At 42.7% G+C, this 26,219-nt stretch overlaps 1 protein-coding gene across 1 annotated transcript in view; it reads left to right on the top strand.

Moving 5' to 3' along the window:
* LOC145350470 (WD repeat-containing protein 64-like) overlaps positions 1-26,219 on the top strand; it is a 115,974-nt gene that overhangs the window by 17,696 nt on the left and 72,059 nt on the right. The window contains exons 4-7 of the mRNA XM_080199670.1: positions 4,170-4,276; positions 14,020-14,049; positions 19,823-19,933; positions 25,871-26,088. Of these exons, the coding sequence (XP_080055796.1) occupies positions 4,170-4,276; positions 14,020-14,049; positions 19,823-19,933; positions 25,871-26,088 (466 nt within the window). The remainder of the gene's footprint in view (positions 1-4,169; positions 4,277-14,019; positions 14,050-19,822; positions 19,934-25,870; positions 26,089-26,219) is intronic.

Raw genomic sequence — 26,219 nt, 5'->3', positions numbered from 1 at the left:
ATGTCAGGGAGGCGAGCAGGGTAAATACATAGGATTAAGGAAATAGGGCCTGGGTGGATTGTGGTCAGTGCAGACTTGATGGGCCGAATGGCCTCCTTCTGCACTGTAGAGATTCTAAGATAAGGCATGTCAATTAGCCAATCTTTCAGCTCATTGCTGTTTCCTGGATTTCTGGGATATAAGAACATAAGAACATAAGAAATAGGAGCAGGAGTAGGCCATCTAGCCCTTCGAGCCTGCCCCGCCATTCAATAAGATCATGGCTGATCTGTCGTGGCTCAGTTCCACTTTCCCGCCCTCTCCCCATAACCCTTAATCCCCTCTCTTATCAAGAACCCATCAACCCGCTTCTTAAAAATATTTAGCGAGGCAGCCTCCACAACTTCAACGGGCAGAGAATTCCAGAGATTCACCACCCTTTGAGTGAAGAAGTTCCTCCTCAACTCCGTTCTAAACCGCCTCCCCTTTATCTTGAGGCTGTGCCCCCTCGTCCTACTGTCTTTTTTGAGTGGGAAGAGTCTCTCCACCTCTATCCTATCCATCCCATTCATCATCTTATACGTCTCAATGAGATCTCCCCTCATTCTTCTAAACTCTAACGAGTACAAGCCTAGTTTATTCAGCCTCTCCTCATAGCTCAACCCCCTCAACTCCGGTATCAGCCTAGTAAACCTCCTCTGCACTCCCTCCAAGGCCAAAATATCCTTGCGCAGGTGCGGCGCCCAAAACTGCACACAGTACTCCAGCTGCGGCCTCACCAATGCCCTATACAGCTGCAGCAAGACCTCCCTACTTTTATATTCAATCCCCCTCGCTATGAAGGCCAGCATCCCATTCGCCTTCCTGACCACCTGCTGCACCTGCAAGCTGGGTTTTTGCGACTCATGCACAAGGACCCCGAGGTCCCTCTGCACCGTCGCCTGCTGCAGTTTTACGCCACGTAAGTAATAGTCCTTCCTACCATTCTTCCTACCAAAGTGGACCACCTCACACTTGCCAACATTAAATTCCATTTGCCATTTCCTGGCCCATTCGCCCAGCCTATCTAGATCCTTCTGCAGACTCTCCACACCCTCCGCACAATTTGCCTTTCCCCCAATCTTGGTGTCATCAGCAAATTTCGACACCCTACGCTTGGTTCCCTCCTCCAGATCATCTATATAAATGGTAAAAAGCTGAGGCCCCAGCACCGACCCCTGGGGCACCCCACTAGTCACCACCCGCCAATCCGAATAGCACCCATTGACCCCCACTCTCTGCCTCCTATTTGACAACCAATCCTCTATCCACGCTAACACCCTACCCCCAACTCCATGTCCCCTGACCTTCTGCAATAACCTCTTGTGAGGTACCTTGTCAAACGCCTTCTGAAAATCCAGAAAGACCACATCCACCGGCTCTCCTCTATCCACTGCCCTAGACACATCCTCATAGAACTCCAGTAAATTTGTCAGACACGACTTCCCTTTAATGAAACCGTGTTGCGTCTGCCCTATCAAGCAATTCCCTTCAAGATGCCTCACAATTTCCTCCTTAATGACGGATTCTAACATTTTACCTACCACAGATGTTAAACTAACCGGCCTATAATTCCCCGCCTTTTGCCTGGCACCCTTCTTAAACAACGGCGTAACATATCAGCAGAAGCTGAACGCACCTGCATACCTTTAAGTGAGCTTATTCAAACAATATGTATACATTTTTCTCCATTAATGCCTTACCATTGCTGTTAGAAATAAAGAAACAGAAAATTTACAGCACATTTCCTTTCCTAACAGCATTGTTGGTACCTGCACCAGAAGGACTGTAGCAGTTCAAGAAGGCAGCTCACAAGCCTATCACTGCCTTCTCAAGAGCAATTAGGGGTGGACAATAATTTCAGGTCATAGAATCCCTACAGAAGGAGGCCATTCAGCCCATCAAGTCTGTACCAACCACAATCCCACCCAGCCCCTATTCCCATGACCTCACACAGTTACCTACTAATCTCTTGACACTGGAGTCAATTTACCTTGGTCAATCAACCTAACCCACACATCTTTAGAGTGTGGGAGGAAACCAGAGCACCCAAAGGAAACCTATACAGGCATGGGGAGAAAGAGCAAACTCCACACAGGCTGTGACCCGAAGCCAGAATTGAAGCTGGGTCCCTGGCACTGTAAGGCAGCAGTGCTAACCACTGTGCTACCGTGCTGCCCAGGTCTTTCCAGCAACGTCCACATCCAATGGAAGAATGAAAAACAAAGGAAGCCATTTAGCTGATTGTAGCTCTGAGCTGGCCATGAAAGAGCAATCCAGTTTAATTGCACTGTTCAAACCTTGGTCAGTAACCCTACAGGCTACGGGCTTCAAGTGCATAATAGCCAAGCATTTCTCAAGTGCAACACGGCTTTCTGCCTCAGCCACCTTTTCAGACAGTGAGTTCTAGACTCCCACCATCCACAGGGTGGAAACATTTCCCCTCAACTCCCTTTTAATTCTTAACCAATTACTTTGAATTATCCCCCTGGCTATTGATCTCAGGGAAACAGATCATTCCAATCTGCTTCATCTGGTCAATTTATAATTTTGTGAACCTCAGATCTCCTCTGTTCTAAAGAAAGCCACTCCAGCCATTCCAATCTATTCTCAAAGCTAAAATTGTCCACTCCTGACAACATCCTTGTAAATATGCTCAGTATCATCTCTAGGGCAACCTGATCTTCCCTTAATGTGGTGACGACAACTGTGTGCAGTGCTCTAACTGTGGCCAAACTGGTGTTTTATATTGTTTTAATATAACTCTAATTGCTCAGATATTCTACATTTCAGCTAATGAAAGAAAATATCCAGTATGCTTTTTTTAACCTACTTGATCTGTCACCTTCTGTGGTAATGCAAACCAAAGTTCCTCTGTCCTGCTAAACTTCTCATTCCACCACTAATCTCCATCGGGCGGCATGGTAGCACAGTGATTAGTACTACTGCCTCACTGCTGCCTGGGCTTTCAAAATCTCATTAACTGTCCAGGCTTGAGACCATACACACCTCTTTAACCTGTTCTTAAAGCTCTCTTCACTCACATTGTCTGTACTTTTAAGACTTGATTACCTGTAAAGACTCACATTCCAACCATTATCTTGTAAATTGAGTTTGTGTCTATATATGCTCTGTTTGTGAACACAACTCCTCACTCACCTGAAGAAGAGTGACACTCCGAAAGGTTGTGCTACCAAATAAACCTATTAGCCTTTAACCTAGTGTTGTGAGACTTCTTACCATGCTTACTCCATTCCAATGCCGGCACTTCCACATCATAACCTCATACTGCCAGAGACCTGGGTTCAATTCCTGGCTTGGATCTGAACTTCTACGTGGACTCTGCACGTTCTCCTTGTATCTGCATGGGTTTCCACCAGATGCTCTGGTTTCCTTCCACAGTCTTAAAGATGTGCTGGTTAGGTACATTGGCCATGCTAAATTATCCCTCGATGTACCCAAACAAGTGCCAGAATGTGGCGACTAGGGGATTTTCACTGTAACTTCATTGAGTGTGAATATAAGCCTTCTTGTGACAATAATAAATAAACTAAACTTATAGTGTATTCCCTTGTCTCATTCGGAAGGCTGGTGCAGACAAGATGGGTGAAATGGCCTCCTACTGTGCCATAATAATTCTGTGATTCTGTTTGCCAAATGCAAACCTGATTGTTCCTGGGAAGGACATTGTTAAGAAGACAAAGGCCTTAAAATGTTATTGTCACAAGCAGAGTAGAGTTGATTATGGAGTCATTGATTGTGCTCAGCCAGTGCACCAAATCTAAAAGTGCCTGGAATTTACAGTTTAGCTTTGATGGAGATCAGAAGTTGTGCTCCTTTACTGCAGAGTTGTACATCCCCCTGTGTCCCTCCCTGCCTTGGGTCAGGGTGAATTCAGATGGGATTACCACCGTAGATGAAAATTTAGACAGCAGTGTCAGCAGCTAGCATACCCAAATAAGATCAGTAATGGTTAAGCTCACTAAATCGCTATTTTCTTACACTTGGCATGAGTACTTTTGAGTCAATAGATCACTGGCAAAATTGCTGATCTAGAAATAAACCCGTGGATGGATGGCATTATTTGTAAAAACAAATGTATTTTTCTAATGAATTATCTTCCTTGCAATCCACTGTTCTTGTTTTGACAGAAGAGAAGAGGAGACATGATCATATTCAGTCTGTCGTTAAGGTGCCCCAGCTTGATCAAGTGTTAGCAGTTACACTAAAGGGAATAATTTTACTTTATAGTAGACAGGTAATATTGGAAATTATTAGTGAACTTTTAATTCAGGTAACTGAGGATGTCTGACAAAACCCACTACAGCAGTTCAAGTAGAAAGCTCAGCACCTTATGCTAGCCATGACCAACTAGATGCTGACCTTGGCAACATCTCCTGCATCTTGAGAACGTTCATAACGCTCACATTGGGCTGGACTCTGAGCATGAGTATAAAATACAAAATTTTGTTTTGTAGTCATAGAATCCCTATAGTGCAGAAGGAGGCCATTTGGCCCATTGAGGCTGCACCAACCACAATCTCACTCAGGTTGTGTCCTATCCTTGCACCCTTCCTAATCCCCCTGACATGAAAGGTCAATTTATGATGGTCAACAAACCTAACCCACACACCTTCGGACTGTAGGAGGAAACCAGAGTACCTGGAGGAAACTCATGCAGACATAGGAGAATGTGCAACCTCCACGCAGATTGTGACCCGAGACTGGAATTGAACCCAGGTCTCTGGCGCTGTGAGGCAGCAGTGCTATTCACTGTGCCACCATGCCCCCCCCGCCCCTCCCCTAAGTGATGTTTTCATTAAATCCTTTATCAAAAATATCAGCATTTTTTTTCTCTTAGCGTTTTGGAATGATTTCTCCACTTTGACTAGAGCAATCGTTAGTCATTGCTTGGAAGGTTAATTCTGAGAAGAGTTCTAACTGCATCAGACCTGGAGAATCAATTGTGCTGAGGATTTGTATTTGTTTTAAAGTGATTTTTGCTGAACAAAGGGATTAAAAGTAAACTTTTTTGCAAGGGTATAAATGAACTTTTCACTGTAATCAATAATGTCTATTTGCGCTTGCTTATCATTTAGCCCAGCACTGACAAAGTGTTCCAGAATGTGTTTAAAATAACACCTATAAGATGCAATTAACCAAGGCTCGATGAGTTGTGTGCAATTTTCACTAATTGAACCTTTCACATTCTTGAGAGAACTGCATATACTTTTGTCGGGGTGACAACCAGTATTTATACATGTGAGGATATTTAATTACATATTTTGCATTATCAAAATATTCGGAATGATATAGGATCACAATTTTTTGCACTATAACAACACGCCATCTGTCAGATTTAATTTTCATCTCATAATTTGCACTGACAAATTTATGTTAGAAAAATATATTAATCTCATTTACGTGATCTTATCTGTCAGAAGCCGTGGTTTTATTCTCTAAAGAGATAATATCTTTCCTTTAGAACAGGAAATTTTCTATAATATTGAGTACTGCAGTAAGCAGCATGTTTGAAAATGTTGGAACTTCAGGCAAGCAATGGTAATACCTGTCCAACATTATAAGCCAACCTGCCATGTGCTTTCTTTTGAGCACATGGATCAAACCTTAAGCCAACTAATACAAATAAGGGAAAAGACCTAGAAAACATTTAGGATGTATAACAGGGATTAACTGTATTTATCCTGGAATACTGATTTGTGGCCCACTGATAACCACAATTTCACTGAAGAGATGCCAGTAAACTAGAAATGGAACCAAATAATGCCTGTATTTAAAAAAAAGGATAAAATAAACTCAAGCAACTAGACATTCATTAGCCTTGCTTTTATTCTGTACAAAATAATGTGGATGGCACAGTGGTTAGCAATGCTGCCTCACAGCTCCAGGGATTCCAGTTTGATTCTGACCTTGGGTGACTGTCTCTGTGGAATTTGTACATTCTCTCCGTGCTTGTATGGGTTTCCTCCGGGTACTCCAGTTTCCTCCCACAGTCCAAAGATGTGCAGGTTAGATAGATTAGCTATGGGCTATGGGGATAATGCCTGTGTAAAATATTCTGTCAGGGAGTTGGTGCGGACTCAACCGGCTGTATACCTTTTCCATGCTATTGGGATTCTATGATTTGATTCTATTCTATGATTTGACCGTACCATTCTCTTCCCCATTGTTGTCAGGAATGCATTTGCCTGATTCCATTTTTACAGATGGGAAAGCACCTGCAATCGCTTCTCTCCCTGCCTTGTCTTTTGTCCCACTTAGATGTATCATTAAGCCCTTCCTATTTCTCATCCACACTATGGGTGACTGTCAGATAGCCTAACCGAACCAAGGTAGCACAAGAGTCTCCTTAGGGAGAATTAGATTGGGTGGAGCTCAGAAATAGCAAGGGGCAGCAAACACTAATGGGAGTCTTTTATAGGCCACCAATCTATAGTGGTAATGTTGGGTACAGTATCAATCAAGAAAACAAAGTGCATGTAACACAAGTAATATAGTAATAATGGGCACATTTAATTTGCATTTAGACTGGGTAAACCTAACTAGCACATGCTGTGGAGGCTGGACTCCTGGAATGTACACAAGGTGTGATTTGGGAGCAGTGTATTGAGACCTAACTGGGAATAGGGCTATTTTAGATTCAGTATTATGTAATGGAGAATAGGGAAATGGCGGAGAAACAAAACAATTACTTTGGGCGGGATTTTCCGGCCACGATCAGCCGAAAACTAGAAAACTCCCAAGGTCAATGGACCTTTGCATGGTGCACCCCTCCTGCCCCAATCCACTATGATTCCCGTGGCGGATGGGATGGGAAAATTCTCCTCTTTGTGTCAATATTCGTAGAGGAAGATACATGAATACCTGGGAATCAAAGGGCTGGTTAAAATGGGGGACTGAAAGAAATTGATATTAATAAAGAGGTGGTATACGAAAAATGTGCCTGCAGGAGGTGGCTGTAGCTGTAGAGATAGTAGGTGAATAGGTGGTTATCCTTCAAAATTGTGTAGAATCTGGGAAGGTTCCTGAAAACTGGAAAGTAGCAAATGTAACCCTATTATTTAAGAAGAGAGGGAGAAAGAAAACAGAGAACCATGGTTTGATTTCAGTAGTTAGGAAGATACTTTAAGTTAGGATTTTCTGGCTTTCCCTTGGTGTGTTTCTCACAGCAGGAGTTGGCATGCCATTCTCTGGGGACAGGATTACCTGGTCCCGCCACTATAGGATTTCCCATTGACTGCACCCCACGCCATTGATGGGACAAGAAGATCCCACCAGTGTGAACAGCAGCACAGTGGCACAGTGGTTAGCACTGCTGCTCACAGTGCCAGGGTCCCAGATTCGATTCCCGTCTTGGGTGACACTCTGTATGGAGTTTGCATGTTCTCCCCTGTACCTGCGTGGATTTCCTCCGGGTGCTCTGGTTTCCTCCCATGGTCCAAAGATGTGCAGGTTTGGAGCATTGGCCATGCTAATTGTCCCTTAGTGTCAGGGGGACTAGCTAGGGTAAACGCATGGGATTATGGGAAAAGGGCCCTGGGTGGGATTGTGGTTGGTGCAGGCTCAATGGGCCAAATGCCCTCCTGCACTGTAGGATTCTAGCTAGCTGGAAAACTCCAACCATAATCAGTTATAAAAAACATGATAACTTAACACTTAAAAAAATGATGTGTTTAGACGGAGTCAACATGATTATGAAAGGGAAATCATGTTTGACAAATCTGTTGGAGTTTTTTGAGGATGTTACTCGTAGCATAAAGGAAAACCAGTGGGTGCGGTGTATTTAAATTTTCAAAAGGTGTTTGAGAAAGTCACACAGGAGTATAGTAAACAAAATTACAGCGCATGAGATTGGGGCTTTTATAGTGATAGGGGTTGATTGCCTCTCATCCTCTCTTGAAATCGCCTGTCAGACTAAATTTATTTGCCCTAAAATCTCTCTGTGCAAAATTTGTTTTCGAACACTCTGGTGAAGCCTGTTGGGGCATTTTACAAAGTTAAAGGTGCTGTACAAGTACAAGCTGCTGTTGGATTAATTGGCCCAGTGCTCAAGTCAGACTGTATCTTGAGTACTGTAGAACATAGACAAAGAACATTACAGCGCAGTACAGGCCCTTTGGCCCTCGATGTTGCGCCGACCTGTGAAACCAATCTAAAGCCCATCTAACCTACACTATTCCAATATCATCCATATGTTTATCCATTGCGTGTCCAGTTCCGGTCAATGAAACAGAAAGAAGACAATCAAGGACTGGAATCAGTGCCTTGAAGAGTCATGAGCTGGAATTCTCCAGCCAATCACACCCTGCCGCATCCGCCAGAGGGGACAGAGAATTTGGTTCTCAGCTAAATCTCCATTCACTGCAACAGGATGGGAGAATCCCACCCATGAAGACGACTTAATATTGAAGGTGTGAATTACAATGGAAGGCTGGGGGGATCAGCCTGAAATAGAGGTGCCTAATTCATGCTTGTAAAGGGCTACGCAAGCTGTTTGAGATTATAGAAAAGGTGAACCCACTATATCAAGAGAGAGATTTTCCAGCCCCTCCAACCAAAGCCAACCCCTTGTGGCTAGCTATGCAAAAACCCATAGACTTAGGCAAAGCTGGAAAATTTCCACCAGCAGCCATGGCTTCCGGCATGGGAAATCCCATGGCCGAGGGTGGGGTGTGGGTGCAGAAAATGCTGGCCAAAGAGTGGTTGCAGGTTTAATCCAGATTATGGAACGAGTACTCAAAATAGTTCACACTAGTAAATGCTAAATTTAGAACTCATAGTGACATAGATGCTTACAGCATGGAAACAGGCTCTTCGGCCCAACTTGTCCTTGCTGCCCCTTTGTTTTTCACCACTAAGCTAGTCCCAATTACTTGCGTTTGGCCCATATCCCTCTATACTTATTTTACCCATGTAACTGTCTAAATGCTTTTTAAAAAACAAAATTGTACCCACCTCGACTACTATCTCTGGCAACTTATTCCACACACTCACCACCCTCTGTGTGAAGAAATTGCCCCTCTGTACCCTGTTGTATCTCTGCTCTCACACCTTAAACCTATGCCCTCTAGTTTTAGACTCCCTTACCTCCAGAAAAAGATGTTGACTATCTGAAATGACTGATATCAGAAAGTTCTTCTGTCAGAGAATTAACAGTTAAAGCGTATGCTTTGAGGTGTGGCAAATGACTCTTGTCAACTTCAGTGGAAGGAATATTGAGATTGGGTCTGACACTTTGCCAACAGTTGCTTTCATTATTATTCATGCAATGGTCATTACCTCATCTGTGAAGTTTGGATAGCGTTTTATAATTCTTCTCTGTTGGGGCCAGTTTGCAACTAATTTGATTACCATTCTTTGCAAATTGCATTATTCTGCATGGCTGTGAATTCAACATTGCGGCCAGATGAATGCAATAATTGTCCGGAAGATGTATGAGGGATTCTAAGCTAACTGAGACAAAACAATCCCTTTTCTTTGCTTAGTGGTGCTAAAATTTATTTCCCCAGCCAAACATATTTTTGTTTTAAAAATCTTCTGTCTTTATTAAAAATATGAATCTCAATAAAAGCTCTTAAGATATGGGTTTCTACTAAAAATGTTGAAAGCCTGGGTCTCACTACTTAATTTTTTTCTATGGTCCAACGGTATTTGGATTAACTTTTTTAAATCACTTCGAGCATTCATAATTCCTTTGGATTATATTCTCAGCACATTGCACAGTACCTCAGGTAACATTCCGGCAGCAACACTTTAACCAGTGTGCTTAAAGTAGCTGCTCACTGGAATCTGAATCCCGGGTTTAATCATTTCAGTGTCAGAATCCATTAATTCCCTATCCTGGCTTTGGCAGCATTTCCTGGATCCCTCACTTCTCTCTCTAAATTCTGTCAGCAGAACTTACTTATGTAATTAGAAGTGCATTCAATTCTTACATCGACTGCAACATAGAAATAAATTTGTCAGAATGCCTCCACTACTTTAGAGTCATATGTTGCTTACAAGCTACAATTGTGGTCTATTTTAGGCCACAATTACTGGAAATCCCATCCGATTGTTTATTACATAAAATTTACTGCATGGGAATATTTGACACTGCCAGTCCAAACCACTTAAATATCCTCTCATCTGAACTTGTCTAACTCTATCTGCATAACCCTCTATTCCCTTCTCTTTTAAATGCTTATCAAGCTTCCCCTGAAATGCATCCACACCAACCACTTGTTCTAGTGAGCTCTACATTCTAGTCACACTCTGGTTGAAGAATTGTTTCATATTTCTCTGTTTAAGACCTTGCTGACTATCCATATTGATGGTTTCTGGCTTTGCTCGGCCCCAGAAGTGGAGATATGGACTGCACCTCTCTGGCCGTTCATGCCCGGCCATCGGAGATTCGGAGAATGGAGAATTGGACGCACGGCCAAATCTCCATCCACTGTGGCAAGACCGGAGAATCCCAACTGCTGGCAAGGTTGGAGATTCCGGTCCATGTACTCTGAGAGTATTTTATATGGCACAGAATCCTTGAACAGAAGGCACACCCCCAGCTGCTAAAATTACTGTGTGGCCTGGGCACCTGGTTAAATATCAGCAGCTGTGGAAGAGGCCTTTAAATGACCATTAAGGACCTCAGCAGGCCCACGAGTGGGTCTTCCCCACTACAGGCAAGGTTCCAGAAGCAGTGGGTAGATGATAGGCATATGCTGCTGCCATGGGGCTCAATTTTACACCCTTTCTCTGCTTGCCAAACAACTAGTGGAAGGGCTTAAAACTCCACGCTCCGTGCCGTCTACCTTATCATAACCTCTATGAGGACACCACTCAACTTCTCCTTTTCACCAGAAACGAGACACAACCAGGTCATCCTTTCCTGATATGCATAATCTCACAGTTCTGGTATCATCCTTTTAAACGATTTTTATATCCTCTTCAGTACCATTATATCTTTTTTACAATATTGCAACAAGGACTGCATAGATTGTTCCAAGTGTGATTCAGCTCAGTTTGATACAATCTTAGCATAACCTCACTACTTTTCAATTATATCCCTCTGGAAACAAACCCAGCATTTGGTCTTTTTTTTATTACAGCCAACTTGAACTACATCACAAATATGAATAATCGAAGAATCTGTACTCCCAGATCACTTTGCCCCATTACCCTATTTAGATTCTTATTTTCTGAATAATATGTAGCCTCTTTGTTGTAATGAAATATTAAGATGTAATATCTCACACTTTGCTATTTACTATGCCTACTCTGCAAGTAAGGCCATGAGACATAGGAGCAGAGGTAAGCCATTGAGTCTGCTCCACCATTCAATGAGATTATTACTGAACTGATATAATAATTCTCAACTCCACTTTTCCTTCTTATCCCCATAACCCTGATTCCCTTATTGATCAAAAATCTCTCTATCGCAACCTTGAACATACTTAATAACGCAGCTTCTACAGCTCTCTACAATAAAGAATTCCATAGATTTACTACCCTCCAAGAGGAGAAATTCTTCCTGATGTGTGTCTTAAAGGGGTGACCTCTTACTCAGAGATTATGCCCTCTGTCCTGGAATCTCCCACAAAGAAAACAGCCTCTCAGTATCTACATTCTCAAGCCACCTGAGAATGCAAAACCAAAAGAAAATGCTGGAAAATCTCAGCAGGTCTGGCAGCCTCTGTGAGGAGAGAAAAGAGCTGACGTTTTGAGTCCAGCTGACCTTTTGTCAAAGCTCGAAAATGCTGAGATTTTCCAGCATTTTCTCTTTTGGTTTTAGATCCAAGTATCTGGATTAATTTGCTTTTATCCAGTGAGAACCCAATATGTCTCAATAAGGTTGCCTCTCATTCTTCTAAACACCAGTAAGCACACAACTAACCTTTTCAATGTCCCTTCATAAGAAAACCCCTTCCAACCCGGAATCAACCTTGTGAACCTTCTCTGGATTGCCTCCAATTCTAGTATATCTTTCCTTAGATAAGGAGACCAAGGCTGTTTACAGTATTCCAGGTGTGGTCTAGCATAGCATAATTTTAGCAAGACTGAACTATCTTTCTACACCATTTCCAACGAAATAAAAGCCAATATTCAATTTGCCTCAGCTATGACCCGCTGAACTTGCATGTTAGGTTTTTGTGATTTATGCAAGAGGACACCCCCCCCCACCCCTGCTATTCCTCTGTGCTGAAATTTTCTCCAGTCTTTCTCCATTTAAATAATATTCAGCTCCTTTATTTTTCCTAGCAAAGTGCATAACTTCACATTTTCCTACATTTCATTATATCTGCCAAGTTTTTCCCATTTACTGAACCTGCCTATATCCTTCTGTAGACTCTTTATGTGATCCTCACCACTTGTCTTCCCACCTATTTTTGTGTCATCCAGCTTGGTAACAGTACATTCACTTCCCTCGTCATCATTAAGATATATTGTAAATAATTGTGGTCTCACTGAACATAGAACATTACAGCGCGGTACAGGCCCTTCGGCCCTCGATGGTTCCACTGGTTGGCACAACAATCTAATGACCCTCTAACCTAAACTATTCCAATTTTATCCATATGCCTATCCACGGACCATTGAACGCTCTTAAAGTTGGCGAGTCCACAACTGCTGCAGGCAGGGCATTCCACACCCTTACTACCCTCTGAGTAAAGATCTCAGCACTAATCCATGTGGCACTCCACTAGTTGCAGGTTGCCAACCTGAAAATACCACTATTTTCCCAACTGTTCAGGATGGATTTTCATTTTTGGCGTGCAGAAAAGCTGGTGGGGTCAGAGAATTCCTCAGGAGTCCTCAAACTGTTTTAACCTGGCACAATATCCCATTGACATTATTCCCACTGCTGTCACCCTACCCCCGCCCCACCCACTGCTAAAGGTGTAATAAGGTTCATGCCATGAAAGATTGAGAATCTTATTACTGTACATTTAAATATCATTAGTGGGCTTCCCTGCAGTATTATAATCTCATACAAGTGTTCTTACAACCCACCACCACCCCAGCTGGCATGATAGCATATCAGCGGAGTTTACTACAAGTCTGGATCAACAGGGATCTGGCGAATGGTTCCCACTAGGACACACATGTTTTCCTGTAATTTATTGCTGCCCTCCAAAATATTGACTATTCTTGCAGATTTGATGTTATCCACAATTTTAAAAATTGCATTTGTAACTTCAAAGCCTAAACCATAATTGTGAACAATAGTCATGCCTGCAAAATCCTTGTGGGACACTTTCCACCTTTCGCCACTCTGAATAGCTATCCTTTATCCTTACTCTCTGCTTCTTCTCTTGCTTTCCATTCTGCTCCTTGCCCCATGATACAGCCTGCACTGATGTATTCATCAGTCTATTATATATTATCAAAGGCCTTTTGGAAATGTAGATATATGAAATCTATTGTATTATACTTGTCTATTATCTGTTGCTTCCTTGAAGACTCCAATGAGATTGTTCAAACATGACTTCCTCTTTTGACCATCATATATTTGGTTTCTAAATCTTTTTCTATTTTCTTCCTTTCGTAGAATAGAATCATAGATTCCCTACAGTGCAGAACCCCATCCAGGCCGTATACTTCCCCTTGACTCCACATATTTATCCTGCCAGTTCTCCTGACACTATGGGGCAATTTACCATGTCCAATCACCTTAACCCACACATTTTTGGACTGTAGGAGGAAACTGGAGCATCCGGAGGAAACAGACACGGGGAGAACGTGCAAACTCCACACAGTTAGTCACCCGAAGCCGAGATTGAACCCGAGTCCTTTGCACTGTGAGGCAGCAATGCTAGCCGCTGTGCCACTGTGTCACCCCCTGTCAGGGATTCCATTACTTTACCTAGTACTAATGTTGAACTGACTGATTGACAGTTACCTGCACATGAAAATACTTTAAATAGAAATTTGTTTTTTTTAGATTCTTGGTTGGCAATCAGTTTGATTTTTCAGTGCAGTTTATAATTTGTTTTACAGATGAATCTTCAAGCACAGGCTGACATTGGTGTAAGTATCATATATTTCCACTTATGTGAACAAAAATTGCCATATGTGTGCAGCCCAGCAGCTTTAACAAGTTGCAACTGGCTTTAAGCAGGTGTGGGTAAGGCCTCCCCTCCTCAATGACAGGAAGACCCGAACTCGAGAGCCGCTGTCTAATCTAATTTGCCAGCAGGTCTTGCAGTCTCAACAGTGGCAGAAATCAGTGATGGGATTTCCAGGGGCTGCACGGAGGTCCATGGAAAACATCATTGGATCCCAGATAAAGATGAGTCTGGTGCTTTTGGGATGAGAGATTTTGAAGGCCAGGTTGGGAAGCAGAATGTAGTGTTGGGGATAACATTTACACGGGGTGGGCAGGAGTTGCAAAGGGATACCCCAAAAGATGCATCCCACCCCCTTAAGAACAAGGAAAATTACAGCACAGGAACAGGTCCTTCGGCTCTCCAAGCCTGTACTGAGCATGCTGCCCGACTCAATTAAAACTCCCTACACTTCCGGGGACCATATCCTTCCATTCCAATCTTATTGATATATTTGTCAAGAGCCCTTTAAAAGTCACTATTATATCTGCTTCCACTACCTCCCATGGCAGCAAGTCCCAGGCATCTACCACCCTCTGTATAAAAAAACCTGCCTCGTACATCTCCTTTAAATCTTGCCCCTCACATCTTAAACCTATGCTCCCTAGTAATTGACTCTTACTTCCTGCATTTTCCTGGTAGGTTAGAACCTATAGTTAGATTCATGCTGGAAAAAGGTATTTGTATGTGTGGGGTATGGTTAAGTTCCAAGTGTATTTCCATTGTGCTTAAAGAGGGCTATGGTGTGAAGAAAAAATATACCGACAGTGTTTGATTAGCAACTAGGGCTTTGTAAGGAAGAGAAGCTTTTAATTTTTAGCATTTGCTGAATTTGTGGGCAGTAGGAAATAGGTAGTGAGAAAGAAGGCAGCTCTCATGGTTTTGCTAGAAGCAGTTGGTTTAGAAAGTCAGGGAGGAACTATCTTTCTCAGCTTTGCTAGAAGAAATGCCATACATTAGAGTTAACATTTAAGAAAATAAGTTGGGGATCTGAAGAGCAGCAGGAAACTAGAGAAATAAGTAGAAATTTCCAATAAGCCTAAGGTTAAAGATATTAGAACAGAGCACTTTTCATAGATCTGGAGGAGGGAACCGAGTGTAAGGTGTCGAAATTTGCTGATGACACCAAGATTGGGGGAAAGGCAAATTGTGCGGAGGGTGTGGAGAGTCTGCAGAAGGATCTAGATAGGCTGGGCGAATGGGCCAGGAAATGGCAAATGGAATTTAATGTTGGCAAGTGTGAGGTGGTCCACTTTGGTAGGAAGAATGGTAGGAAGGACTATTACTTACGGGGCGAAAAACTGCAGCAGGCGACGGTGCAGAGGGACCTCGGGGTCCTTGTGCATGAGTCGCAAAAACCCAGCCTGCAGGTGCAGCAGGTGGTCAGGAAGGCGAATGGGATGCTGGCCTTCATAGCGAGGGGGATTGAATATAAAAGTAGGGAGGTCTTGCTGCAGCTGTATAGGGCATTGGTGAGGCCGCAGCTGGAGTACTGTGTGCAGTTTTGGGCGCCGCACCTGCGCAAGGATATTTTGGCCTTGGAGGGAGTGCAGAGGAGGTTTACTAGGCTGATACCGGAGTTGAGGGGGTTGAGCTATGAGGAGAGGCTGAATAAACTAGGCTTGTACTCGTTAGAGTTTAGAAGAATGAGGGGAGATCTCATTGAGACGTATAAGATGATGAATGGGATGGATAGGATAGAGGTGGAAAGACTCTTCCCGCTCAAAAAAGACAGTAGGACTAGGGGGCACAGCCTCAAGATAGAGGGGGGGCGGTTCAGAACGGAGTTCAGGAGGAACTTCTTCACTCAAAGGGTGGTGAATCTCTGGAATTCTCTGCCCGTTGAAGTGGTGGAGGCTGCCTCGCTAAATATTTTTAAGAAGCGGGTTGATGGGTTTTTGATAAGAGAGGGGATTAAGGGTTATGGGGAGAGGGCGGGAAAGTGGAACTGAGCCACGACAGATCAGCCATGATCTTATTGAATGGCGGGGCAGGCTCGAAGGGCCAGATGGCCTACTCCTGCTCCTATTTCTTATGTTCTTATGTTCTTATAAAGCCAGACAGAGCTGAGAAGGTGGCTGAGACATCAAAAAGCTATATAAAGTGATTTTTAAGTTTGTGAGGTTTTACTACAGATCGTGAAACATGAGTTGGAATAGCCCCACTCCCACTGATTTACCCCCAATAGGTCCCATCCCAATAAGCTCTGCCTCCCTCTGCCCTACTCCACAGGCACTGGATGCAACCTTCTGAAAACTGCATGGTGTTGGAATGGACCAGAAAAGAAGCTGTGTGAAATTCCCCAGCTTCACGGCCATCCTTTCCTTGCTTGAATTAATATCAGTCTCAGAGAGCTGATGAAGATCACACAGCCAGCTGGAGGGGCAGGACCTAAACATCGTGAACCTGAGATCGGTGCTGCAATCTCAAAATTCAGTTTAAGGCCTCCCCCCCCCCCCCCCCTCCCCGCAAAGGATATCAGGACTGCCCCAACGGACATGGGCTCACCATCCATGGACTTTGCAATTCCCCAGCAGATAAGGGGCACGCCACCCAATCCCCACATGAAGAAGGGACCCCCACGCTTACACAGCCCCCCACAAAGGGATAAGGGGAGACCCCCTTGCAGAAAGAGAAACCCCCCAATTGAGGAGGGACCCACCTTGGCATTGCCCCTTGCAAGTGCTCCCTGACAGTGCCCAGTAACTAAATGTAATTTCATTAAAATTTACAGAAATCTGGTTCACGCCCTTTCTGCTTCTCAAACAGATCTCACCAGCCATAAATCCTGTTTTTGACCGCTTGCAAGATTTGGCAGCCATTACGGGATTTGCGGCTAACGGGGCAGTTAGATCGTACCCACGGTGTGAGATTCCTGGGAAATTTCTAGATTAGATTTTTTTGCTAATTAATGAAAAGTGAAATATGATGACTGACTGTATACATCTTTAATTGCCTTGTTATACAGAGTCTTACTGGACCTTTTTTGTTCCTGCTTGTAAATCCATCTTGGGTAAAAGTAGCTGAGAGGTCATATGAAGGTGGTTGTGGTTTGGTCTTTCATTAACTGGGTGCTTTTGATCCTGAAGGATTTTAAAGGGGCCAAATCATAAAAAAGAAAACTCCAACACGAAACAGGCAGCTTGTTGTTTGACAACTAAAAGCTAAGTATGTGCCTTTGCAGAACCTCAGAGGTACAAATGTGTTTAGAACCAAGGCCATCATGTCTTCCTTACTTTAGTCAGGCACTAACATTGAAATGCTTACAAACTATTAGGAATCTGAGTGGGCAGAGATCTTGAGAGGCTGACTTGGCTTGTGGGGGCAGATGGGATAAAGATTGGGTTTAGTTAATCTCGATAGACTTTGTTGCAAACAGAATGTATAAGAAGGGATTCCCTGAGCCCAGAGATTTGATTTGTTTTATTATTGTCACATGTATTAACATACAGTGAAAAGTATTGTTTCTTGCACTCAGGATAGACAAAGCATACTGTACATAGAGAAGAAAAGGAAAGTGTGCAGAATGTAGTGTTACAGTCATAGCTAGGGTGTAGACAAAGACCAGCTTAATACGAGATAGGTCCATTCAAAAGTCTGATGGCAGCAAGGAAGAAGTTGTTCTTGAGTCGGTTGGTACGTGACATCAGACTTTTGTATCTTTTTCCTGACAGAAGAAGATGGAAGAGAAAATGTCCAGAGTGTATGATTATGTTGGCTGCTTTTCCAAGAGAGCAGGAAGTGTAGACAGTGTCAATGCATGAGAGGCTAGTTTGAGTGATGGACTGGGCATTTTTCATGATCCTTTGTAGTTTCTCACTGTTTTGGAAAGAGCTGGAGCCATACCAAGCTGTGAAACAACCAGAAAGAATATTTCCAATGGAGAATCTGTAAAAGTTAGTGAGAGATGTAGCAGACATGCCAAATTTCCTTAGTCTCCTGAGAAAGCAGAGGTGTTGATGGGTTTTCTTAACTATAGCATCGACATGGAGGGACCTGGACAGGTTGTTGGTGATCTGGACACCTAGAAACTCTCGACCATTTCTACTTCATCCCCATTGATGTTGGCAGGGGCACGTCCTCCACTACACTTCCTGAAGTCAATGACTAATTACTTTGTTTTGTTGCCGTAAATTATTGTTGTCGCATCAGTTTATTAAATTCTCTATCTCTTTCCTGTACTCTCTCTCATTATATTTTGAGATCTGACCCACTATGATGGTGTCATTAGCAAACTTTAATATAGAGGTATTCAATGTTTCATTGACTGACACACAGTTACATGAAACATGATGAGAAGCAGCTCCATGGTCTGTACTGTTGTGTCTGGAGATTATTGCTCAGGCATTAGCATTTATCAAGTCTCACTTATCCTGAATAAAATATGACAACAGTCATTTTGAATTGTTTTTGGAATTTGAGAATAAAGGCTTGAATGTTAAATTGACTCCATTACTCCGAATTGGAACAATAGGCAATTTCTATTTATGCACCTGAATCTTATTTTTGAATGAAGAACATTGATGGGAAGTGTGTGCAGATGTAAGATTTTATGTGTTATGTATATAATCTTGATAGCACTATAGTTGGAAATTAATACTAAATCCAGGTTCAAGTTGAGTTAGATTAAGAGCAGAGTGGTAACAACTCATGGGGGGTGGTTCAGGGCAAGAGGAATTGATATCAGATAAGTAGATTGACAATGCACAGTGCAGCAAAGGAGAGGTGATGGAAAGGTTAAAGTTAGATATGATGAGATGGCAAGATTGAAGTTGTCTAATAATATGGAAAGGAGAGGTTAAATGGAGGAATTATTGAAAAGGTAAGAAGGTTGTGCAAACAAAAAGCATCTTTCTCTCTCTCTGTGAGAGTTAGGGAGAGACATGTTATATAGCTTGAGGGGTACCCCCTCCACATCAAGTAGGGGGCAAGACAAGGAGGCAACTGCCATGAATTACCACAGTTGGTACAAGGATCAAACCTTTGCCATTGGCAACATTCTACTCCACGTGCCAATGGAGCTAACCAACCCCTTCTGTGATGCAGGGAACAGGACAGCTAATGTTCCACTTAAGATTTAGTTGCTGTACTGACCAGCTTTTTCAGTGTGCAGATCCTTCAATTTTGTTTGGTGCTGCTTTGCGCTGGCATTATATATTCTGGATCAAGCTCCATGTGGGAGCTTCCAGACTGCTGCACTGTCATACATCTGCAAAGTTTAGCAGGAACATGACAGCAAATTTGTGCATGGCAAAGTTTCACAGAAAGCTTTGTGATGATAACCATTCCTCTAGAGATGTTGTTTGAGGGATAAGTATTGACCAGGACATGTAAGAATTCCCTGCCACTGCTTCTTTGAATAGTGCTGAATCACCCATTCATGTCCAAATGAACAGACAGATGTCGACTCAGTTCATGTTTCATCCCAACCTTCCGATTCCCATCCAAAAGCACTAATGCTGAACTAAGGCTGAGCAAAAATTTCAACTCATTGTGCAGCTTATTAGTAATTGTGTTACAGGACATTTTTTGAGTAGCTTGTTCAAAATTTGTTTTTTTTTTCATAGAAAAGTTTGTTGGCTTAATTTAGATGTAAATGACTACTAAGTAGTAAAGAATGAATAATTATTCTGTTCCATTAGTTTTTGACAATGGTTCTTTGTAGAGATGCTATTCATTTATTCATTTTCATATAGGATACTTCCCAAGTGACTGGCTGTGGTTACCTTGGCCAGTTAAAGAGAATTGTGATTGTTACTGAGACAAGTATTGTTATCTGGGATCATAAACCAAAGACTAAAAATCAGGTACACTTCCTTGTTTTGCCCTCTGAACGGAGTATAGAGTACTTCATAGCAATCCTAGAAATGTAGCAGACAAAGGTATGATTTAGACCAATATGCTTGTAAAACTAACAAGTACAAACTGCATTAATTCTATCTGCCCAATCATAATTTCCTAATGGCTTTTTAGAATTGTCTTCTAAGATGCTTATTGGATTTTCTTTTAAATTATCTTATGAACTCTGATCCAATGGTCACTGGTGGAAAAGCATTCTGGAATGGGGGAGCATTCAGTGTTCTCTCATACATGAGACGGGGCATGGGATCCAAGGGGATGTTGCTTTGTGGATCCAGAACTGGCTCACCCACAGATGGCAGAGAGTGGTTGTAGATGGGTTTTTTTCTGCATGGAAGTCAGTCACCAGTGGAGTGCCCCAGGGATCTGTTCTGGGACCCTTGCTGTTTGTGATTTTTATAAATGACCCAGATAAGGAAGTGGAGGGATGGGTTGGTAAGTTTGCCGATGACACGAAGGTCAGAGGTGTTGTGGATAGTTTGGAGGGATGTCAGAAGTTGCAGTGAGACATAGATAGGATGCAAGACTGGGCGCAGAATTGTCAGATGGACTTCAACCCGGATAAATGTGTAGTGGTACATTTTGACAGGTCAAACGGGATGAAGGAATATAATATTAAGGGTAAGACTCTTAGCAGTGTGGAAGATCAGAAGGATCTTGGGGTCCGGGTTCATAGGACTCTCAAATCAGCTTTGCAGGTAGAGGATGTGGTTAAGAAGGCGTATGGTGTACTGGCCTTCATCAATCGAGGGATTGAGTTTAGGAGTCGGGAGGTAATGCTGCAGCTGTATAAGACCCTGGTCAGACCCCACTTGGAGTACTGTGCTCAGTTCTGGTCGCCTCATTACAGGAAGGATGTGGAAGCCATTGGAAGGGTGCAGAGGAGATTTACAAGGATGTTACCTGGATGCCTTATGACAATAGGTTGAGAGAGCTCGATCTTTTCTCCTTGGAGAGATGAAGGATGAGGGGTGACCTGATAGAGGTGTATAAGGTGTTGAGAGGTGTTGATCAGGTGGATTCTCAGAGGCTTTTTCCCAGGGCTGAAATGGCTGCCACAAGAGGACACAGGTTTAAGGTGCTGGGGAGCAGGTACAGAGGAGATGTCAGGGGTAAGTTTTTCACTCAGAAGGTGGTGGGCGAGTGAAATCGGCTGCCGTTGGTGGTGGAGGCAAATTCATTAGGGTCTTTTAAGAGACTTCTGGATGAGTACATGGGACTTAATAGGATTGAGGGTTCTAGGTAAGCCTAGTAGGTAGAGATATGATCGGCGCAACTTGTGGGCCGAAGGGCCTGTTTGTGTTGTAGTTTTTCTATGATTCTATGATTCTATGCGAGGGGTTACTGATCAAAAAAAAGCTACCGCTTGCTATCCCTGCCACCCTCACCCCCTTACCCACAACCTCACCTAGAAGTAGAAAGAAGAAAAAATATTTTGTTTTGCATAGAGTGAATTGATCATATGCAGTTTAGAATTCACTCCAAAGAAATAGTGGCACTTTGATATAAATGGAGGTTGGAGTCATACAAGCAAAAGCACATCTTCACTCAACTGGTGGCAATTGGCTATGAAAGGGCGAAGATTATTCTTGCGGTTTCAAGGAATTTGAAAGAAAGGGAGGCTGCCTGTGGTACATTTTGTTCAGCAAGAAGTCTCACAACACCAGGTTAAAGTCCAACAGGTTCATTTGTTAGCAAAAGCCACTAGCTTTTGGTGCGCTGTCCTTTCATCAGGTAAATGGGAGTTGTGTTCACAGACAGGGCATATGAAGACACAAACTCAATTTACAAAATAATCGTTGGAATGCGAGTCTTTACAAGTAATCAAATCTTAAAGGTACAGACAATGTGAGTGGAGAGAGGACCAAGCACAGGTTAGAGAGATGTGTATTGTCTCCAGACAGGACAGTTAGTGCGATTTTGCAAGCCCAGGCAAGTCATGTGGGTTACAGATAGTGTGACATGAACCCAAGATCCTGGTTGTGGCCGTCCTCATGTGTGCAGAACTTGGCTATCAGTCTCTGCTCAGTAACACTGTGTTGTTGTGTGTCGTGAAGGCCACCTTGGAGAACGCTTACCCTAAGATCAGAGGCCAAATGCCCATGACTGCTGAAGTGTTCCCCAACAGGAAGAGAACACTCTTGTCTGGTGATTGTTGAGCGGTCTTCATTCATCCATTGTCGGAGCGTCTGCATGGAAAGCATATACCACGACTTGCCTGGGCTTGCAAAATCTCACTAATTATCCTGTCTGGAAACAATAAACATCTCTTTAATCTGTGCTTAATGCTCTCTCCACTCACATTGTCTGTACCTTTAAGTCTTGATTACCTGTAAAGATTCGCATTCCAACCATTATTTTATAACTCGAGTTTGTGTCTTCATATGCCCTGTTTATGAACTGAACTCCCTCTCACCTGATGAAAGAGAAGTGCTCTGAAAGCTAGTGGCTTTTGCTACCAAATAAACCTATTGGACTTTAACCTGGTGTTGTGAGACTTCTAACGGTGTTTACCCCAGTCCAACACCAGCATCTCCACATCATGACTACAATGTATATTTTGTTCAGCAGAAAAAAAGAGATATTTTACTGGTTTGGTATCTTTTGCATTAGGTCTGTTTTGCTGCATCCTCCCATGAAAGTGGCATACAATAAGATACCACCTAGGGAACGCCGAACTAGTTCCTCAGAAATTTTAGTTGTGGGCGAGGGGTTGGGAGTGTGGAGCTGCCCGAACAGCTGCCTGGTGGTCTGATTCTATGAGAAACATGTCTGCAAGTTGTGGACAGAATGCTAAAGAAGAAGTTTTACAGAAATCTTCCCTCAAAATCTTGAAGAACTCCCAACCTTTGTCTGCCTCAGATGGTCTTGGTAACCAGTGCATCTTACAAAACTCAGCCAATTATCTATACTGTTTTAGGAGTTTAAATTCAGGAAAGCTTCAGTTACCATGGCACTTATCTGACATCTGCAGAACAGGCTAGTGAAATCTCAGTGGACTTCATGAAGGCTTAAGAAACACAAGGAAACCTGGGAATATGTTACTCTAAGAAATATGACTTTTATCTCAATTTCTTGGTTAAAAAAAGTTTACCCTCTTTATATAGTGTTATTGCACATAAAATAGCAAGCAAATGCATCCTCAGTTTATTTTTGGCAAAAGGAGAAAGTATTAACAGGAAAATTACCAGTGGTGTGAAAAACTGAAGAGATCCAGAGGTCTCAGTGCATAATATCTAAAAATAGGATTGCAAGTACAAAAGGCCACTGAAAGAGCAAATGAAATTCTTTTTTTATACACAAGCGTGAAAAATACAAGAGCAAAGAGGAGACGATGAATATTTACTAGGCGTTGCAGTATAAACAGGACTTAATATCCACGCAAGATTGCATTCTAGATTCACTAAAATAAAAGGGATAGAGAGACATATTTATGATGAGACTTGGCAAATCACATTTACTGGAGCAGCGAAGGTTAAGAAAGAATCTAAAAAACCTAAAACAGTTGAAATGATAAATAGTGAAAGATTATTTCCACTGATTGATGAATCTGTAGCAAGTGGGAATAAGCATGGAACAAACACAGGAAGCATTATAGTAAGGTAATTAGATTTTTCATTATTTTATTGGAATATAGAATGCATTTCCACAAGTGACTATTGAAGTTATATCAGTTACAGTATTTAAGAGGCAATTAGATTGGAGGCAATTGAAAATAATATTAATCGGCACAGGAAATAGAATGGAAATATGAATTGCAGTAGTTACTTCCATTGTAGAGTCAACACTACAATAGGCATGGAATCAGATTGTCGCTACCGAGGTAGGTAGCTCCAGTGGAGAAATTTCACGGACAGCTGAGTGTCAAAGCATGCCAGCTAAAAGGCCTAACTTTGTGCTATTCTGGCACTCATTCCTCAGAACCCATAATCCTGACATCCATTGCTCATCCCAAACCAATGGTCCCCATCCCTCTGTGCCATCTTATAGCCCCACCCACCCACCCCAATGGTCCCTTATGGCCTCCTATGATAACTTAATATCAACCCATGCCAAACTAACCCCCACCCCAACCCGTCCAACATCCTTGGCCCTTATACCTTTGATGCCAACTTGCCCAATATTCAACTTGCCCAATATTCAACTTGCTCAGGCCTAAGGAACCGTGTGAATAAAATTCAGATCTAAATACCTATGGCAACTTTGACCAAAATGAAAAGAAGCGCTCCGATTCATGAAAGCCCATTCAAAATATTTAAATATCCTGAAGAGTTTAATAATTTATAGAAATAATAGGAGATGGTTTTAAAAAGGGTCAGAGCCTCAGGACGTTACTGGAAATCTAATGCTGCATGTTGATGTTTTGTCTCTTTTACTCCACAGTTGGGTCGGTCCACCTTGTTGCCTAACGAGGGGCATGCACACGGTGGGTCGTGCATGGGCTGCTCTTGGATGTTTCGAGAGTGGCCTAGTACTTTGCGTCGTCGTGTGTGCTTAAAACTGGACCAGCAGATGGGCACCACAGCAGCTCAGTGACTATCACTGCTAGCTGTGCAGATACATGGATTTGGGCCTGTGTCTGTGGGAGTTTGTGCATTCTCCCTGTGGTTGCGTGGGTTTTCTCCGGGCGCTCCGGTTTCCTCCCACACCCCAAAGATGTGCTCTTAGGCTGATTGGTGTAACAAATTGCCCCTGAACTATTCTCCCCTGAATCTTCTTTCCAATGGGGTTACCATACGCATACACACGCATCTAGGTAGGTGTAGGAAAATGCTTTGTTAAAATGGCGGCGCGGGCTCGTTGGGCCGAAGGGCCTGTTTCCCGTGCTGGGTTGTTCTTTGTTCTTTGTATAAACATATTTCTATTCAAAACCCCATATCAACTGTTCTTTTAATAACTTCTTTGAGCTGTAAATCAAACTAAAGAACTTAAGGCCCCACGGTTGGGATGCTTATAGCCTGTGGAAAGCAGCCAAGTGTTCTTCATCATAGAATCCCTACAGTGCAGAAGGAGGCCATTCGGCTCATCGAATCTACACCAAATCTGAAAGAACACTTTACCCAGGCCCAGCAACCTATTCTAACCCCATAATCCTGGTGCACTTACCATGGCTAATCCACCTAACCTGCACATCTTTGGGCAGTAAGGAGCAATTTAGCATGGCCAATCCACCTAACCTGCACATCTTTGGAATGTGGGAGGAAACCGAAGCACCCGGAAGAAACCCACGCAAACATGGGGAGAACGTGCAAACTCCACACAGTGATCCAAGGCCAGAATTGAACCTGGGATCCCCGGTGCTGTGAGGCAGCAGTGCTAACCACTGTGCCATACCATTCTTAACGGTAGCCCATTGGAAACTGTCAACAGACAGCTATTTTAACCAGTAGAACATAAATTTTCCAACTCTCACTCACACAGACAACCTGTTTTTTGTTTATTTTTAAAGGAACAGGAATTAAAATAACTCCATATCAAGACAATTCTACATACCTTATTAGGCATTTATGAGACTTGATTAATACTGTCTTAGCCAGCCTCCCATTCCCTTATCACTATAAATCTTGTTTGTCCGAGATTGAGCTGCATATGTCACTATTCCCTTGCCAGCACTGTCCTCAAGGACCTATTTTGTCTCCCAGTTCTCCATGGCTTTAGAATCTTCATCCTTGTTTTTGAATCTGTTTCCTTCACACAATCACTTCTTCAAAACATTCATGGTGATGTGCTGATGACAGTTGCCTTGTATTGAATCTTGCGCATTGGATTAAAGTAAATTAAATTTTAGCAGACATGTTTGTCAAATGCCAAATTGTTCTTTTCTATCTTCACAAATATGCAAAGCATCAGAAGAGCTTTTAACTGGTCTTTATGATTTTCAACAGACTAATTTTTTCACGATTAAACCTATGAAAAATATTATCCTTTGTATCTGCACGGTGATCCTGCCTGAGTATCAGAATGAAGATTGCATGCTGATTGGTGATGATGCTGGGTTTCTAAATCAAATACTTGTGGGAACTGAAGACCTCAAGTTCCAGAAATCCAGAATGGAAAGCAACGCCTCGCAATCCCAGGCTTTGGATCCACGCCTTCTCCGACAGTAAGTTATCACATGTATTTAGATCGTTTTCATTTGTCTTTGAAAAGTAAACTAGCTTCAAAAACTCTGAAAGAGCCAAATCATTATTATTATATAGCTTATATAAATTCATATTGCAAGCTAAATGTTAA

The sequence above is a fragment of the Carcharhinus amblyrhynchos genome, chromosome 12 (genome assembly GCF_965287045.1).
Source record: "Carcharhinus amblyrhynchos chromosome 12, sCarAmb.v2.hapA, whole genome shotgun sequence".
NCBI lineage: Eukaryota > Metazoa > Chordata > Chondrichthyes > Carcharhiniformes > Carcharhinidae > Carcharhinus > Carcharhinus amblyrhynchos.
Note: the sequence above shows the minus strand (reverse complement) of the source record. Positions and strands in the feature narration are given on the sequence as shown.